The sequence below is a fragment of the Ursus arctos genome, unplaced genomic scaffold, assembly GCF_023065955.2.
Source record: "Ursus arctos isolate Adak ecotype North America unplaced genomic scaffold, UrsArc2.0 scaffold_8, whole genome shotgun sequence".
Lineage (NCBI taxonomy): Eukaryota > Metazoa > Chordata > Mammalia > Carnivora > Ursidae > Ursus > Ursus arctos.
Genome location: NW_026623100.1, coordinates 70,630,343 through 70,649,789, shown reverse-complemented (window position 1 = coordinate 70,649,789; position 19,447 = coordinate 70,630,343). Strand labels below are relative to the sequence as shown.

Here is a 19,447-nt window from a genome sequence, read left to right as displayed (position 1 = left end):
ATGTACTTTTTAATGATTCTTGAATTACTGAATTCTTTAAGATTTTTATTTATTCATTCGACAGAGAGAGAGCACACAAGCAAGGGGAGTGGTAGGCAGAGGGAGAGGGAGAAGCAGGCTCCCTGCTAAGCAGAGAGCTTGATGTGGGGCTCCATCCCAGGACCTCAAGATCATGACCCGAGCTGAAGGCAGACGCTTAAACAACTGAGCCACCCAGGAGCCCCTATTGAATTATTCTTGATGAACTCATTACCTAAATACTAAATGACCTCTACATAAAACAACAGCTTGCTGCCCTCATCATGTAATTCTTCTCCTAACAAACCGTCAATATTAATTTCTGGCCTGTGATTCAAATAATATCTTCACCATAACTTTAAATAATATTTGGGTTACTGGACTAAAGAAATGCTTTCTAATTAAGCCTATACTGTATTCTCAAAGTACCAAAAGACCCTGACAGTCTGAGTTTATTGTAATGGAAAATGTTAGATTCTATCTACCAAAAAAGGATAATGGATTTTTTTTAAAAAAATGACAACAGTAAATATTTAAGAGATTTATTAAAGCATCTTATCACAAAGATGGAAACACATACAAATTAGAAACATGCAACCGTCATCTTCCACAGTCAAGTTAAAATGTTATGTATTTTTCCTGTTTTCATAGCTGAAAACTTCCGATCTTATATCCAACTCACTCACCCTGAATATTTAAGTCATTCTTCCTGTAAGTATCCAGGGCAGCAAATAACCAAAATGCAAACTATTATATAAAGAAAGTGCAAAGTTAAAAAAGAAAATGTGTAGAGAATACCCACCCCTTCCCACCCCCCATTAAAGGCAAACAATGGCACTTTGCTCTTGCTTAACCTAGATTGTCTCCAAAAACTATTAAAATGTATAGACTTAACGACAAAAAACAAACACCTGACTTTGAATAAGATGTCCAAAAAGCTTGTTAGTGTTTGAAAATAAATGCTTAAACAAAGGAAAATGTATTTTATATCAAACAAGTTTGAAGAGCCCTGTATTGCAGCATTCTGTAAAATAAACAAGACAAAAAGCTGGTATAGGGTTTATTGACAAAGGCAGATTTCTTCAGGCAGGTATGTAAGGAGGCGGTGGCTCTTTCTCAGGCATCTTCACGGCCATTTCATAGGTTGGCAAAACATACTGAAGAGAGAAAAAAATTCTATAGGACTTAAAGCACCTTTAAAATCCTACCTGGAATAATTCAGCTTTCAGATTTTAGCTGAAGAATTTGTGAGCTAAAAAGTTCCTGAGCACAGAGAGGACTGGTCACGAGGTGAGCGGTCTGATCCAAGACTGCTAAAGACGGAGGGATGGGGGGAAGGGCAGATTTTGCTTCTGAACGGACTCTGAGGCTACCAGAACACCTTGACAGGAAAGGAAGTAGGTGGCATGGCTCTCCCCTTCCCCCCACAGTGTGACTGACAAAGCCCCCAGTGCCTCCGGGGCTGCGAATCCAGGTTAAGGGCACCACAGAACCACGCTAAAGGAAGCCTCCGAGAAGATGCTGGATCCTGGATTTCATCAGAATCTATAATCAAAGGATCAGGCACTTCTATCATCTTCTAGGGTAAAGGGCTCATGTACGTAGGAGTGGCATTCCAACCCAAGTGACTCCAAGTGTGACAGGCTGGCCCTACAGGGGCCACATACATTCTACATGTTGAAAACCGGGAAAAGTTAATACAGCAGCAACTAAAGGGCCCCTAGACAGAGGCCTCCCCACACACTCACAGAACCCATGCATTCATCTCCCCACAGAACCAGCTTCCCCTTTCGATCATGTGGATGGTTTTTGAAAGCAATACAAGCTGCACGTGATGGTACCCCATCCTTAGAAGTTCCAGAAGCCACCAGCCTGGCATGGTTCACAGGGCTGCTTCCTGTCTGATCTCCCCTGCAAAACGCAACCCTCCTGGAGACTACCTAGGAGTGAAGCTGAATGAGCAGTGCAGGGGCCTCTCACCCACGCACCCAGGTTTCCAAAGGGAAATGCTGAATCTTGCGGATGTAAGCTATCCATGCCCAAAACCAGACATATGGCACTGAAGAGGAAGTCAAGATCTAGGCTCTTGAGAATACTCAATAATGGCTACTGAGGATATACTATATTAAAAGGTCATTCACCTGTGGAGGTGCTTCAAAGGCAGGGTACACGGCGATCTCTGGCATGTTTCTGTTGTTGATATATTTATAGCAGTTCCAAACACAGTTGATGAGATAAGCCTGAAAGAATGCAAACAAAATTTCCATACGCTAGAAACTCAACAGACTACCTGCTCTAAAATTTAGGTGACTTATGTTTTCCCCTACATGTGCTCTATGGAGGAGGGAACAGACACCCATTTGAACCTAGCACGGGCCAGGCCCTTTCCCTACCTGCTCACACTTAAATATCCCAAGTTTGATTGATAGCATTTTACAGAGAAACCAGAACTGGGGTTTTAATTCAGGTCTGATAACCACTGTGCTGCAAAAGAAATTCTGTCTCTGAACCTTTGGAATTTTAACAGATTTTCAATCAAATCATGAACTACTTCCAAAAACAAGATGTTCCTTACACTTAGAAGGATCCTAGCATTTCCAACCACTCTCCGGAAACAAGAGGGAGGACATCCCCCAGATGCTACCTTTACTACTATGTCAGAATAAACATTGTCCCCTAACTGTGAACCAGGAGGAGAAAAGGCAACAAAAAAGTTTAGATGAACAGTGTCAGTCTAAGTGGCCACCCAAATATTTAGTCAGCAACTCACCTTAAAAATGATGAATAAGACAAAGAACACAAGAACAATGAAGAGGAGGCAGCTGGAGTCCAATGCCAGGAGGTCATCTTTGTAGGGAAAATCAGGCTATAAAAAAAAGCGGGGGTGGGGGTGGAGAGGTGAACAGGCAGAGTAGAGAGGATTTTTAGGGCAGTGAAACTATTCTGTTTGATACCACAGTGACTACTGTCCATCATCACACACCTGTCCAATCCTACAGGATGTACACCACAAGTGAACCCTCAAGTCGACGACGAACTGCGCGATAATGATGTGTCCATGCAGGCCCATCACTTGTAACAAATGGACCACTCTGGTTTGGGACGTGGACAGCGGGGGGAGGTGGGGGGGGCACTTTCCATTCAGTTTTGCCGTTAACCTAAAGCTGCTCTAAACCATGACATCTATACACTAAACACACACACACTCGTAATTCAGCTACGCCACCTGCACTTCACTGCAGTCTAGAGAGCACCTTAAAAATACCAAAGTCAGAACTGATTTCCAATAAAAACTTACAAACAGAATTAAACTCATGGTACCTTTAAGCCTCATCATCATCAACGCATGCCACCGAACACTTAAAACACATCTGTATACTGCTGTCCAAACTGAGCCAATCTTCTCTTTACTTTTCACTATTCTACATCTTTCTGGCCTTTGGAAAACACGATGTCCTGTATACAACTGCAGATTTGCCCCTGAGTCACCAAGTCCAGAGGTGCTAAGCTTAGATCTAAGTTCCGTGGGTCATTTAGTCCTACCTCGGGAAATTAATTTTTCTAAAAGCCAATCATCAGTCTCAATGCTCACCAGAAAGGGGCAAAAAGGTGCACGTCCGTGGTTACGAAAGCAGGCAAACCTCTGTGACTTACTGCAGATATACTACATTCTACTGCTGAGGGTCAACTTTATTTACTCAAGTATTTATTCAGCATTTATCATGTACAAGGCAATAAGCAGGGTTCCAGAAGGGCATTAAGAAAGGATAATTAAGGATTCACAAGCTGGCCAACAGAGAAGGTACTTGCCAGTCTGAGAGACCAAATGAACATAAGAGAGGGGAGAAGCCACTGGGGTCTGTAAAAGGAACGGTAAAAAAAAAAAAAAAAAAAAAAAAAAAAAAAAATCATTCTAATGTTCTCCTTTAAAGCTCATCTAGTTTTTAAAAACATATGTTTTTGATGGAAATGTCAACACAAAGGCCCAAATAATTTTTATAAAAAAGCAGCATGCAAAATCCCAAAGGGCCAAAAAAGAAAAAAGTACCCGCACACACCAACTCCAAACCAAACTAAGTGTCTCCTTGGGACAAAACTGTTCTTTAAGCCTTCATTTATAAATAGAAAGACAAAAACTGAATGGGACCAGTTCGTGGGGGAATGCTATAGCTTTTATTCAGGAGGTTTCCAATTTTTCAGCTAGGCATGACATGATAAGAGAGATTAGAATGAGGAACCTTCTGACCCCGGCCAACCAGGACACTGCGCCCTGCCCCCAGCTGCTTCTCTCCGCTCATCACATGCGGCTTTGCTTCCCTCCCTAAGTATATGTGCCAACCACAGTGGTCAAGTTATAGTCCTCTGACCACACGCTGAATGTTCCTTCCCGCCTTGAAGGGTCTCTGTGACCTGGAACATCTGCTTCTGTATCTTCCCTGTCCTAATTCCTATTCAGACTCTTGAGGGCAATTCAAGCCTTGCTTCCCAGCCCACATCTGCCACCCATGGGACATCCACTCATGCAGCCTACACTTTTCCTTCACAGCTTTTTACCACAGTTTTAATGCAGTAATTGTCAATTTTCCAGTTCCCTACTAGCAAGTAAGTTCTGCTGACGTATTCCAAAACTGCAGCAGAGTGCCTTGCATGTAAGAAGCAACCACCAAATGTTTTCTGAATGAATGATAAATTTGGTGGTATGCAAGATGGAGCAGGCAGAAAATCTGGAAGCAGGGAGAAAATTCCTAAAAGACAGCATTTTTGAAATGCACTTTCACTTATCTGGATTCCACACCTCCTTCCAGACCTTACTCTAGCCCAGCGGGTTCCCTGCCACTTTATCACACAGCGTTAATCTAAGCTCCACACTAATGCTGTCCTTGGGACAGTTCTAGTTCATTATCACAGATACCTCTTAATTCCCCCAAATCCGTGGGCCGCTCCTTGGAGAGAGAGAAGCTATGTTTGTATCTACACAATTCACTCAAATAGAGCAAAGGCTACAGTAAACACTCAAATATTAGCTTATCTGCAAAGGAAAAAGGGGAAGAGTGACAACAGCATTCAGGTTCCCGCGACAGCAAGCTGCTGGGAGCGGCAGCACACACCGCAGGCAGCATCGGGAGCGCCGCCCAGCTCCTTCCCTGAGCGCTCCACCCAGCATCTCCGCACCAGCCGCTGAGCGGGGAGCTGTGTCTGTGAGCATCTTGACCTCAATTTATTTTGTGCATCCTTGGGTATCAGAAAAGACTAAGAAGATTATCTGGGGGGTCTGGGAACAAACATTTACAATATTTCAGCTTATAAAAGATTTCACAGGAATGCTCTACTTCTGAAGAGAGGGAAAAACCTCTAGAGCCCAATTATTATACTACTAGTATACTCAAAACAAAAGTTGAACTACTCCTTACGTTCTAGGATATCCATCTTTAGAGACCTTTAATACTGGAATATCCAAATGGTACTAGTAAGAAGATATTCTACCTGTATCTTACTGGTTTCACCACAGTAATTAAGAGTAGTAATAATTATTTTAAAACACTTTAAAAAAGACGTAGGGTACATTAAAATAAAATACAAATAGTACCAAAAGCTGACTCAAAATTTCAATTTAAATATTTTACTTAAAATAAAGAAAACAAGTTTAATTAATACACACTTACTAATTGATCCAGATACTCTTTGATTCTTGGCAAGTAAGTGAGAGAACTGATAGCAACCAGGCAACTAAGAACGAAGTCAAAAAGCCGGTAACAGAAGAATGGAATCAGCCAACCCACTTGATACTGAAGGCAAAAAATAACAACCACAACATCACAACAAATTCAAGTACCACTCAGTAAAGGTCAAATTCTAAAAGTCGAAAACACAGGATACTTACAGAAATGGCTCCATATACCAGCATTGAACTGATTATAAACATAAGAACAGAGACGGCAAAAAGAACGCAGGCATTATCTAAGAAAACAAAAACAAAAATCTAATTAAGCTACTTACATAACAAAAAGAACAAAACTCTTCATGACAAAATAATGTTTTAAAGTTAGCTTAAAAAATGAGTATTTTCAAGGCTGGCTATGAAGAAATCTAAGACCAACCCTGCTAAGAAAAAAAAAAATCTGTCTCAGCATTAAGTAATGACGTTTGAGGAATTCACGCCTTTTTCTCCTCTATTAAACTGGCTACAACTCACTGACTCTTCTCCACTAATCACTCAGCTAAGGAGACAGATCTCTGCCCAGAGTCTAAGAGTCGGAGGGTGTGCAAACAGAGAATTATAATCCAATGTGGCAAGTGCCACAACAGAAAGAGAAACGATTAGCTTTCCCAGGGGATCAGGAACAAAAATACGAAATGACACAAGTTGGGTCTTGTGAGCTAAGCAGGGTTCCACAGGAGGGAAAGGCTGGCACTTGCTTGAAAGACACAGATGTATTAAATACAGAGCATTACAGCTGTCCCCTCTGGCCTCAAATGAAATACACAATCAGAAATTCAAGGTTCTCCATTAACCTCCTCTCCCCCATCCCAGCATGTGAACTCACTGCTCCCCATTCCCTCCTCATGATTTCTCTGCTACTTTACAGGGCTTTTCTTTGTTCCCCACCTCTTTCTCAGGTTGTCCCCTTCCTCCACATTATCCAAGTTCATTAATTATCTCATAAAACACTAGAGTAATCTCAACAATACTAAGTCACAGTCGACTTGAGTTTCCTAGCAAAGATCTAAAGTTAACTCTTTGACTCTGGATAGATTGAGAACCAGAAGGATACTAATAATGATGATTAGAATAATTGCCAAATATTCCCACTATTAGACAAATGTCATCTATCATCTTGTCACTTGGCAGTACAAACACCATCAATATCTGGCACTAAACTAGGTAAGAACAGCCCTCTTTAAATTTTTCTAGAGGATATCCTCTAGATGCCCTATAGCATAATAGGGGAGAAATGGGATGACGGGTGAAAAATACATACATAATACTGAGAACAAGAGATGCTCGGATATTTGTGAGTCAACAAAGCAAACGAAATACGGGGGCTAAATACCCAGATATGAACCTCAAGTTTCCAGCCACCACCACATTCAAGAACCTCCTCCAGGGGGCCCCAAGTGTTCACCCATTCATTACCAATGTGAACATAAATTCATATTTGAAAAACAGCTTGTATATGTTACAGAAGCATTTCATATATATTGAGTGTCGTATTCTGTTTCACTGATTAAAAATAACTGATCGTGAACCTTATTATTTAAGATCAGCCAGCAGGCTGGGGCGCCTAGGTGGCACAGTCGGTTAAGCGTCTGCCTTCGGCTCAGGTCATGATCCTAGGGTCTTAGAATCGAGCCCTGCATTGGGCTCCCTGCTCAGCGGGAAGTCTGCTTATCCCTCTCCCTCTCCCTCTCCCCTGGCTTGTGCGCACATGTGCACACGAGCTTGCTCTCTCTCTCAAATAAATAAATAATCTTAAATAAAATAAAAATAAAATCTTAAAAAAATAAAAAAGGCCAATGATCAGAACTTAACTTGCCACTATAACACCGGGTCATGGGAAAGTCAACTTTCCACTTCCAAAGAGACAAAAACTACCGTATGACCAAGTACTATGCATTTTTATATTCTGTCAAGAATAGGCACTTCAGCAGAACTGTAACCAACACAAGTATGATAACGAATATATCTGATTCTGTCTACAGCAGGCACAGCACTCACACAACATGCAGGAAACCCAGGACTCCATCCCTGCAGCTCTAGCCAAGGCAGCCAGTCGTACAGACCTACAAGAATGTCAATAGCCATAAATCTTTTTCTACACCTTGATTTTAAGAGAAACATATGCTGACACTGCAGGCTGAAAAAATGCTGACATTATCAGGTTTTGTATCATTTTACAGCCTAAAGTACCAAAAATAGCTATTAAAAACTAATGTTTTACTCATCATTTTGATTTTTAAACAGAAATAGACTAACTCGAAGAAAAAACAAACACCAGGAGGGATGTTTCTAATATGTTCTTGGTATCTCTTTTATCGCATTTAATAAAAAAACTAAAGGATTATATATCTGAATAGACAATCAGTAGACTCATTTAAAAAGCACTTAAACACAGTGCAAACAACTGTCAGTGTTTTCACACTACAATGTCAACAGATGGCCACAAAACTCTACTTGAATCCTAGAAATAGCAGTTAGCCCTGTGGACGAGTGAATTATTTGAATTAACAACCAAAATTTTTTAAAAAACAACTTCATAAATTTATCAGAGAAGATCATAAATGTAATAAAGCTCAAGAATTTATAATAAAAGCTAACAAACCTAAAAATATAACCTAGATCCTGTAACATTATAAATATACAGGAGTACTCAGAACATTTTCCTGAAGTGAAATTTTAAACGTGCAAAAACTTTGCACTGGAAAGTTTGAGGCACAATTTTCTGTTCAAATATTAAATTTCTAACATTTATAATATAAAATCTTTTTTATTTCTTATTATTTGAGAGAGAGAGAAACTGTGAGAGCTCATGAGCAGGGGGAAGGGCAGAGGGAGAAGCAGACTGCCTGCTGAGCAGGGAGCCAGATGCAGGACTCATCCCAGACTGGGATCATGACCCGAGCCGAAGGCAGACACCTAAAGGACTGAGCCACCCAGGTGCCCAATATAAAATCTTAACTAGAATTTTTCTGCACCAGTTTTTTAGAGAAAGATAATGAAAATGCTATCAGAGAATAAAACAGGTTTAAAAAGGTAATTTCCATGAATGCCTTCTATTTTTAACTCCAACATCGTCTTCCTTAATCTATATGATTGAAATATACTTGGAATTGTGACGCTGAGCAAAAAATTTCAGCAAATATTCCAATAATTCCTATTTCCTATTTTCCTATAAGCTCATTTTCTCCCATCCTCTACTACGCTTGCCAGCAGACCTTAAAGGCTTACAAGTCTTTTTATAATTTCTTATCTCCACAGCACTGACAAAAATCAAGGTATACAATGTATATTTCTCAAAAAATCTTCTAGTAGTCCATAACATTTTCTGGCCAGAAGTGCTCAATTACAATTCTCACTGAATATCTTTGAAAAACCCACAAAAACACTTTTATGCCTCAGCGAGTAGAATAACTTAAATACAATTTAACCAATCCTCTAAATAATCTGTGTGTGTGTGTGTGTGTGTGTGTGTGTGTGTGTGTAATTAGCAGGAGATACTTTCAACTAAAAACATACCAGCCATTCTCTCAGATGAATAGTAATTGCCAATGACTTCATACTGAATGTTGACAGCTGGCATTGAGTTTGGATGAGTTACTTCCACGGTCAGCAAAATTGCCATCAATAGGTTTACCACCTGTAAAAGATAAGATGTTACCAATTATATTATTAATCAGGAAACAGTCTTCACCACAATCTTTACGTCTTCCCATGTTTACACCGTTTTACTTGCAGTAACAAAGACAGAAAATAGTAGCAGACTACCTGTAGATAAAATATGCAATACCCTTCTAAAAATAAGTATTTCTTAAAGTATAAACTTAAACGTTTCAGAGCAAAGATGTGTTGACTGACCCTGTGTTAATAAATGGCAAAACAATTAAAAGAAATCATTACAAACTGTTCATGTTCTGAGTCATGTTATTTATTCATACACCAATCTCAGAATTTCTGGGCTTGAAGTAACTACGGTTCATCCAATCTACTTATTCATCAGGATAAATATAATACCCACCAGTTAAGTAAACAGTGATCCAACAGATAAGCCTGACACTCCTCTACAGTATGTCCTATCTAATGATAGAAAGCTATTTCATTTCCTCTTGGGCCTGACTCAAATGCTTAAAAGACTTTCCAAGATTTTAACTATGTCATTTTGACTTTCACCTACTGGCCTTAGTTCTACCTTTTGAAATAACGTGCTCCCCTTTTTGAGTAGGTGCTCCTCTAACACCTAAGGGGAGCTGACATGGGCCTCCAAATAATCTTTTCTAGAATAAACATTCAGGTACTTCAACCATTTCTCTAATGGTTTAACACTGTCCACCTACCTCACTACCTCCTTTCTGCTCTCCTCTAGACACACGCTGCAGTTTGTTGGCCATACCAGAAAATGAAGTCAACCTGGTCAGGGCACACAGGGATCTTGGTTCCTACAGCCCAAGTTAATGAATTTCAACTAGCATAGCCCGAAATCACACTGCTTTTTCACACATGATCCTGCTAAGCTACCACCTGAACCTGCAGACTTAGATCCAGAGGCCCAAGCATAAGCCCTTACACACCTGCAAGGGAATTTCATTGTATTATATTCTTGCCTGTCAAGATATTCTGGATCTAGATTTGGACACCCTACAGATTTCCTATCTCTTTTAGCTTCCAGCAGTTGAAAATAGGATCAGCATGGAATCTGTATCTCCATCTCAGTCACTAGTAAAAGAGAACTGGGCCAAGCGCAGGAGATGTCCAGCGGTTGTCCTCTTCCCATTAGCCAGCAATCTTTGCATAAAATTCCTTATCACTTTCGGAGAAACATCTTGCTTGAGTCTTTGTCAAACTTCTTGCTTAAATTCCATCATAATATCTTGTGAATTTTCCTAATTTACCAGGGTTGTAACTCTATTTAAAGAAGAAATTATCTATGCCTCTAGTGGTTAGTGAACCCCTACAGTATCCCAGGAAGCACCCCTTCCCTGAGGTGCTCAAAAACAGTCCTGTTGATGATTCAATACAGAAACCACCTAGGACTAGAGTCAGGCTTCTCTATCTCAAAGTTCACAGAATCTGTCCTCTTCCCTTCATGAAAATCTCCATATTTGATACTTTTTAAAAAACATTAGAGCCTTATCATCAACAGTACTTTAAACAAACTCTGTTATGTGGCTCTCTCCTATTGGTCCTGAATGAAAAATAAGTTTCTCAGTTGAAGGCACTTCACATTCTCTAAGACAAGCAACCCAAGTTTTATCATTCAATAAGACTAGGAAATCTAAACAATGTCACAATATCAAGTTCAGAATCAACTGACATTTACTGAGGATATACTATCTACCAGGCATATTCACATACATTACTTTACTCACTCCTCCCAACAACCTGGTGAAGAAAAAACTACTAAAGCCCATCTGCAGATAAGAAAACTAAGTTTCAGCAAGTGAAAAAACTTGTGGTAAGTTCACTGATACGGTGGAGGAGACAGCTAGGATACAAACCTGTTTCTTCTTAAGACAACCTGCTTCGGAGCACCACACGATTACTTATACCCATTCCTAAGCAACTTCTGTTTTGAGGTCTCTCCAACAGAAACTATCATCTAAGGTTATAAAATGTTTATACTTTACTGTCCAAATAAATATGTTCAGTTAACATGCAATGCTCAAAAGCAAGGTACTTTATCCTTCAACTCCCGAAAGGTCTCACAAAAGACAAGCAGGGTGGCTCCCTGGTTGAAGGCTGATTTTTTCATTTTCATTGCAATGGGCTTTGGCTACCATGTAGGAGCTCATCCAACTAGGTAAATTAATTACTGAACAATTAGATATAGCTACTGAAACTTTATAGGTTCTGTGTATGAAAATCAGTTTGAAATCAATTCAGCAAACTATTCTTTGCTAACCACCATATATAGTTAAAAACTCTGCATAGTACAGAAAAAACATTCTCATATCAAGAAAAACACATGAAACTCAATAACTAAATGAAGGAAATGACACAATCAAAATTATTTAGGAGTTTAATTTTCCCTTCCTAAATATTTTTATTGCACGTAGGACTTAAAAAATCTATTTCCTCTCACATGGATAAGCCACAGACTCATCCACTATTATCTTCTTGCAATATTAATGATACTTCAAATTTCACTTCACTGTCACAACCCTGAGTATTAAACAAAAATCATAGCTCTAACCAAAAGGACCAAGAAACGATCAAATAAACTGCAGTGTTACTTCTTTAAAAGCTCACACAATTCAAATCTTCACTGAGTTAATTATATTCCATTAGATCACTATATTTCATTAGAACTTCAACCTACATTTTAAAGTACTAACCTGGAAAATCCATCCTTGTGATCTTAAACTGAGCACCCATCCAGTGCTCCTATTTAGGCCCTGTGATATTCACTTTTGATTACAGTCGATACTTTACTAAATTCCACAGAGAATTTTTCAAAAAATACAAAAATTCAACTTTATAGTCTTGCAATATAAAATTTCTCTGAAAATAACAAGTATGCACAATTTCAGGTCTTTATTCCCAATTGATTTTTTCCTTTTATTTATTCAGGAAAAATGTAATTAAAATAATGATTAATTTCTAAACCTCTCAATATGGAGGCACAGAATACAGCAAATATGTTAACGGCATGGGCTATGGACATCCCATTCAACGTAGAAGCAGTCCTGTAAATTTATTGGGCCAAATTATACAGTTTGCATTATTTTTGCAAGCCTTTTGCACACCTTGTATAAGTAAACAATTACAAAAACCAGATGTGTAGATTTTGTTACAAAGAACAGTTATCAGACCCATGAAGTACTCAGCCTCCAGAAAGGAATTCCTCTTTGCTTTCTCATCTCACTGCCACACCCATCCCAGGAGATTCTTTGGGAGCTGGTTTTTGTTTTAAATCATTATTCTTTAGGTTCCCACGGTATATTTTGCCACAACCCACTATCTGCCGAGACTATAATTAAAACAATGTACGTGCTTCAGGGCATCCTGATAAGGGTCCCACAGGCAGAGTGAGTCTCCACTGGGAGCAAGTCACTGAAGCACTCTCAGCAGATAAAGACCAAAATGGCCAATCTCTATAAAAATTGTTAAATGTTTCACATACATATAAACTTTGTTGTACTGGTATGTGCAGTTACAAATGAGTTATCCTGCTACTTTTGGGAGGAGACAATTTTACAAATGTCTAATGAATACTTCAGATGTTCTAATTAACAAGCTAGCTACTATACACATTTTATAGAGTAAGACCTATCATCTTTTTCCCTCAAGGAGAACATCTTGTGGGGGAGAAAAATAAAAAGATAATCATTAGTAATCATGTAATAAGTACTATTTAATAAGCACAGACAAGCGGTATGTAGAAACTTTTCCAGGTACACAGTGAGGAAATCAGATCTCTCTGGCTGTGAAACAAGAAAAGCTTCACCAAGAAAACATTTGAGCTAACCATTAAAAAATTAAACGGAATTGGCAAAGTGTTGTTAAAAGTCACAGCTGGGTGATGAGTAAATGGGAGATGTTAATACTATCTCACTATCCTTTATATTTGAAATTTTAATAAAGTTTTAAAAAAGTGACTTGGGGGAGGGGAAGAGATAGCTCATGCAAAAGTACTGAGGCACAAAAAAGTGTTTGAGGAAAAATACCAACTTTGAAATATAAACAGGCTTTACCCTTATTTAAAGAAACCAGGAATGAGGACTGAAAAGGAACAGAGCTTGAGGAAAGCAGTCTTCTCTCCCAACTATAAACTTCAGATTGTTTATGTCTGACACATTCATGAAAAATTAGCCATATATTAAGTCTTTCCAAGACCTAAAATTATTACAAATGCTTAAAATGTATTCTTGTAACACAACATCAACCATGAAGGACAGTCCTATAGCCCACCTGTAAGCCTATTTTCAATTATTCAATGAACATCTGAAGTTATACTATGTAACAAGTTTGTGTGAAATCATCTGGCTAAATAACAGAGAAAACAATTTTAGGAATGCCAGAATTTAAACTAGAGCTCATTCTGAAATTCTGTATAACTTAACCAGGGATTAGGCTTCTTTCCAATCTAAAACGCTAAAAGCTAACACTTCAGGGCTGGCACCTCTCTGGCTCCAGCTTCTTTACATCCTGCACTATTTAATACCACAGAATTTATACTTCAGTACACAATGTTAGAATGGCCTTAACACTAGACCAGTTGCCAGAAAGCAATGACACTGTATCAGATACCTTCATTGACACAGTGTCTTCGCCCAGCAGGAGGGAGTGCTGCACCCCCCCCCCCCATCCCAGGTTTCAAACAGCACAGAGGCAATCTAAAGAGGATCATAAATACCCTCCCACCTGAAACTGAGGAAGGGAGGATCCTTGACAAGGTAATAGAGGAGGGAAGTGGCATTCTACCTCAGTCAATCTCTTATTACTTCTGTCTTAGTAAAGCAGCTTCCAGTAACAAAATACACTGTTTGGACAAGTCCTCTTTGTTAGAGGTATTATACTACACTTTTGTGTAGGTGGTCTTGTTCTCTAAAAGGTTACATGCCTTCCCAACTGACAGAAATTGTGTTTTTTATATTGCTATGGTACTAAAGCTACATTTTTGAAAGTCACCAACGAAACCAATGGCCTTTTCCCAATCCTTCATCCAATTAGAATCTGATGTTACTGACCACCTTTCTCCTCTCCCTTGTCACTGTACTGTTAAGTTTCATTCTTGTATATGTGCTCCAAAAATCTCTGTGATATCGTATCTTAAGGGCAGATATTCTCAAGACAAGAAACATCTGAGAGCCTTTGTGTGGCAGGTAACAGAAAAACAAAAGATAACAAGAAATGGCCCCAATGAATGTTAATTTATTCTTTCTGTATGTCCAATAAAGTCTTTTACATTGCAAATGATCAGTAAATCCCTTATATAAGACAGATTAATTGATCTTAGCAGCTTATAATGTTCTGCTAACCCAAAAGTCCATACAACGGGAAGAATGGCTATGGCCTCCTTCTAAAATTGTGAAAACTAAAGCAGGGGAAAAGGAAGAGATGTAAAATGTTTTCACGTCAAGTGCCTTCAGGGGAGAATAAATGCCCTTACTGAAGTTTTTCTCCCTGCATTTTGGGTTTTGCTGTATATAACTTGTATTTTTCCCTGCTATTCCTTTCATTTTTACGAGCTGTGCCCACAGCATACAAAAAAAGAAAAAATCTGCCTAGAAAAGACTGGAAAGAAATACAGCCAATTATAATCAGATGGTTGAAATTGGGATGGTGGTTATTTCCTTCTTGAGGAGGAGTAAGAAATCCTTTGTTCTGTGAATGGAGAGAAGAATCTAAGAAGAAACAGGAAGATTAGGTTTGCAGGCACGAGTCCCAGCTGATGGACACAATTTCTCAGTTCAGTAGCAGGGGAGGTCATCTGCTAGGGACGAGGCAAACAGGGTTGAGTAAGAGGCTTGAGGACCCTAAAGATTTGAACAATTCATTTAGGGGAATGGAAGGCAAGGCTAAGGACAAACAAAAGAAACCGAAGACCCAGATCCTTAGCAAAATGGAGAAGAGAGAAAAGGAAATTAGAAATGCAATGCTGCTATTGATATTAACTGATTAATGTCCAATATTACACATCAGTTAAAATATAAAAAGGGAATTTTTGAGGGTAAATCTGATATAATTATACCAATAAGATGATGTTTCTGAATATGAAAGTACAGGAAATATTAAAATAAACTTAGAAACAAGTAAGCCTACACATTCAAGTTGTTGTTTCTAATGTACGCCAATAAAGCAAAACTGTAAAACAAACAAACAAACAAACAAACAAACCAGGATGGTCAGAAAAAAAAAATCCCTGGTCAGAAGTAGTCCCCTGGGGGTCAGCCATGAAATAGTATCTGCCTAACTAAGATTATTCTCAACTGGTGTTTGTTCAAATGGTAATGATTTCAAGGCACTGGGTAGGGAAATAATGATAACAGAGAAAGCCAAAAAGAATGTCATAAAGCTCTTCCTTTTTTGTAGTTCACAGAAGTTAACAGAAACCATACAGTATCGCTAATGCCACAACCCTCCATACCAAAACAAAACAACCCCACGAAAACAACAAGAAATTACAAAATCACTAGTGAAAGCAGCCAATCAAGTCAACAATATGAAAAGTTTGTCAAAGCTTCAGTAAATTCATTATAGCCTAAAGCTATCCCAAGAGAGTCATAAATTATCTTCGCTGTCTAGGGATACTGGAGATAGTGGTAAGAAATCACAAAAGTATTACTGGTGAACTACCAATCAGTAACACTGTCAACTTGGTTATGAGACAGAACTACATGGATCTTGGAACCCAGGAAATGCTAGTACATGTGGCTAGAACAGAAAAGGCTCTCAATAAAAGTCTCTTAAAAAACGGAGTAAAAAGCGTCTAATGGGCAAGGATTTTAAGTTGCACCAGGAAAAGGCAGAGCGAGTGTAAATCCTGGCAAAAGGTATTGCCTCCAAGAGAATCTCCAGATTTACAATACAGGCCTTTCTGCCTACATCACAAACACACTGTAACAAATAAAGTCCAGGAACCACAGGCAATTGCGTTACAGCTGGATCTTTCGATTTCCTTCCAGGAAAGACAATGTCGAAACTAGGCCGCATTTCTCAAGGTCCACTCCTTAATTGTTTCGTAGGGGGAAAAACTCCAGGGAGCACAGGTTGAAGAGTGTTCTTTCTGATCACGGGAAGTACAAAAAGGGCCGAAATCTGGTAGTTTCCATAACTCCCCACCAAATCCCAGTATCCATAGCCCTCCCACCTTCCCCTACTCCCCATCTTCCCCCCCACACACACACACACTCCCGCCCACAACGCCTCCGCTTCTCCCCACCCCGATCTTCTCCTCTAATTGGAGCCGAGGAACAATCTCCCCAGTCCTACCCACCCCCACTCCGATCCCTGGCCACAGTCCCCTCCGTCAAAGTTACAGCACCCTAAAAAGAGGCTCCCGTTTGCTTTCTCGCCCCACCCAACACCCCGTTTTGAGTCCCACCCCCTCCCAGTGAACACTCCCTTCATTTCAGACCTGACTCCCCCACTTCCCGCTCATGCGCATTCCCCTGGGCCCCAACCATCCAGCCCCGCCCGCCCTTACCATGTACCAGGTCCCCAGGATGATCGTCCCGGTGCGGACATGGCAACAGCCGCAGCACCGGGTACTGTAGAACCGGTCGCTGCGGCTCCGTTTGAAAGTCATGGACACCATCGGGAATCTCACGAGCTTCGTTCTAGGATGGACCCCAGACAGACGCTTTCCGCCCAGAGGTCGAACCCAGAGAGCTCTGCCAACCTCCAAAACCAAACGACGCGTCTTCAAGCCCGCCCCCAACCCAGGCCCCAGCCAGCTCCTTCGCACCTGCGCACTGAGTGCCGAGCGCCGCTCTCGCGCGACCTCGGCTTACCCCTCTTCCTCCACCTTCCCAGCACACAGGCCAATGGAAGAGCGGAAAGCGGGGTGGACTCGGCTCCTGATTGGAAAGACTTGGAGATTGACAAGACGTCACGCCCAATCAGAAGTGCGACTCGCCTTAGCGCTAAAGGATCCTCGCCTCTTACGTGAAGACAAGGGCTGGCTCATAGGCCTAGAAAGGTTTGGGGTAACCTGGTAGTTTACCATCCCTGGAACGAGAGCGGCATGAAAAGTGGCATTTAATGGGTAGAGGCAGAGACGAGATGGGTTGGTGGGAGAAAGGAGGCACGAAGGACTTTTTTGAGTGATGTCTCTGCCACGTACTGCCTCGGAGGCGTCACGGGACCGCGACTGCTCACGTGATGACCTTTGCGCGCAGCGCGATTATTTGGCTGGCCGGGGGCGGTGTCAGTGGGAAGGGGCGGGGCTAATCCCTACTCTGGGGCGTTCCCCACTGCAGGAGTGGAAATTGGGGACTTGGAAGAGGAGTATAGGTTTAGGTTTACACACTCCCTCGCTCTGAAGGCTTCTGGTTGGGAGCAAAGAAATACCACCTAACTCAGGCAACTAAGAGGCAAGGGGATTGAGGAAAATAAAAGCAAGATAAAGTAGAACTGCTTAGTTGTTGGGTTTACACAGAGTGAGTGAGTTTTACTGGAAAAAATTGTGAAGCACATTAAAATGGACCAAAAGATTACTGGATGCCTTCAGTGAAAAACCAGCCATAGTCTTGACACACCTTTCTGGGTATCCTCATTCTATGTGGGCTGTCCATCTTTCTCTGGGGAACTCTGTACAACTCTATTATAGATAACTAATACCAAGAGGAAATACTCCTGTCCGTTGAACTGACATTGAATCTTAGCGCTCCTCGGAAAAAAGCATTTTGCATCTATTTGCAAATTCATCTTCTATTCACAATTTAACAATATGAGTACTTTAAATTCTCCTTTAAACTGGTTCTGTTACTGGTTTCCTCGTTGAGTAAATAAAATCTTTGAGGCGTGTTCCTTTTGTATTTGTATGAGACTTAAGGCTTTTACCTTTTAAAAAAAAATACATGGTTTAACTCTTTGGCAAGTACACTTCCTTTTAAGGAATAGAAAGGCCTTCCTCTCTCCCAGGTACATTCTCAGATGGAGACCACTGTGGATTCAGAGGAAAGGTTATGGCACTGACATGGCTTCAGTGAACACTGCTTGAAGTTACATGTTAATTTGTTGATTATTTCGCCACTAAAATGTAAATTCTAGAAGAGCAGAGACTTTGTTTACTTCTGCAACATTGAAAGAATTGTCCATGGACAATTATCCTAGTTTGGATAATACTTCCAAACTATCTGGGAGGCCATAGTGAAGTCAGGCTACCCTGAAGGATGGAGTGGGGTGGAAGCAATTTAACTCACAGTGAATTCTGACACTTCTCCACTTTAAACTACGATAACACTCTCCTCCCCCACAAAATTACATAGCCCTTACTGTGTTCCATGCTTGGATCCAATCACTTTATTTTAAATCATTTCGCCCTTTCAACAATAACTCTAAAAGGCAGGTACTTTTATATTATTTAACTCCACAGAGAAGTTAAATTACATGTCCAAGATTACAAGGCCAGTATGCGGAGAAATTGGAACCCTCATACATTGCTGGTGAGAATGTAAAACGGTGCATCTGTTGTGAAAAAGTTTGACAGTTTTTCAAAAAGTTAAACATAGAGATGCTGTAAGATCCAGCAATTCCACTCCTACATATGTAAAGAGAATCAAGTGCACGTGAAACTTTATCACAAATGTTCATAGCGGTGTGGCACCTGGGTGGCTCAGTCAGTTAAGTGTCTGCCTTCAGCCCAGGTCATGATCCCAGGATCCTGGGATGGAGCCCCACATTGGGCTCCTTGCTCAGCGGGGAACCTGCTTCTCCCTCTCCCTCTGCCCCCACTAGTGCTTGCTTTCTCTCTCTAGTGCTCTTGCTCTCTCAAATAAATAAAGTCTTTTAAAAAATGTTCATAGTGGCATTAGTCACATAGAAAAAAAATGGACACAATCCAAATCCATTAATCAAGGAATGGAAAAATAAAATGTAGTATTTCCATACTAATGGGATATAATTCATCAGTAAAAAGAAATGATACATAATATACCTCAAAATATTACGCTAAGTGAAGGAAGGCAGTCACAGACCATATATTGTATGAGACATTTTTGTGAAATGTCCAGAAGAGTCAAATCTATACACAGAAAGTAGATTAGTGGT

At 40.2% G+C, this 19,447-nt stretch overlaps 1 protein-coding gene across 1 annotated transcript; it reads right to left on the bottom strand.

Moving 5' to 3' along the window:
• Positions 1–546: 546 nt before the first annotated feature.
• Positions 547–17,219, bottom strand: LAPTM4A (lysosomal protein transmembrane 4 alpha). The gene is made up of 7 exons (XM_026519384.4): positions 16,881–17,219; positions 9,254–9,374; positions 5,900–5,976; positions 5,682–5,804; positions 2,789–2,884; positions 2,160–2,258; positions 547–1,175 (listed from the first exon to the last, which is right to left on the bottom strand). Exons 1-7 carry the CDS (start codon positions 16,989–16,991, stop codon positions 1,101–1,103), a joined length of 702 nt encoding a protein of 233 aa, XP_026375169.1. The 5' UTR covers positions 16,992–17,219; the 3' UTR covers positions 547–1,100.
• Positions 17,220–19,447: the final 2,228 nt, after the last annotated feature.

Excerpts from the sequence above, each read along its gene's own strand:
- LAPTM4A (XM_026519384.4), bottom strand. The coding sequence starts at position 16,991 with ATGGTGTCCATGACTTTCAAACGGAGCCGCAGCGACCGGTTCTACAGT. Across the intron at positions 5,805-5,899 it reads TGGTATATGGAGCCATTTCT|TATCAAGTGGGTTGGCTGAT; the intron begins GTAAGTATCCTG and ends TTTTGCCTTCAG. Across the intron at positions 2,259-2,788 it reads TCTTATTCATCATTTTTAAG|GCTTATCTCATCAACTGTGT; the intron begins GTGAGTTGCTGA and ends GCATTCTTTCAG.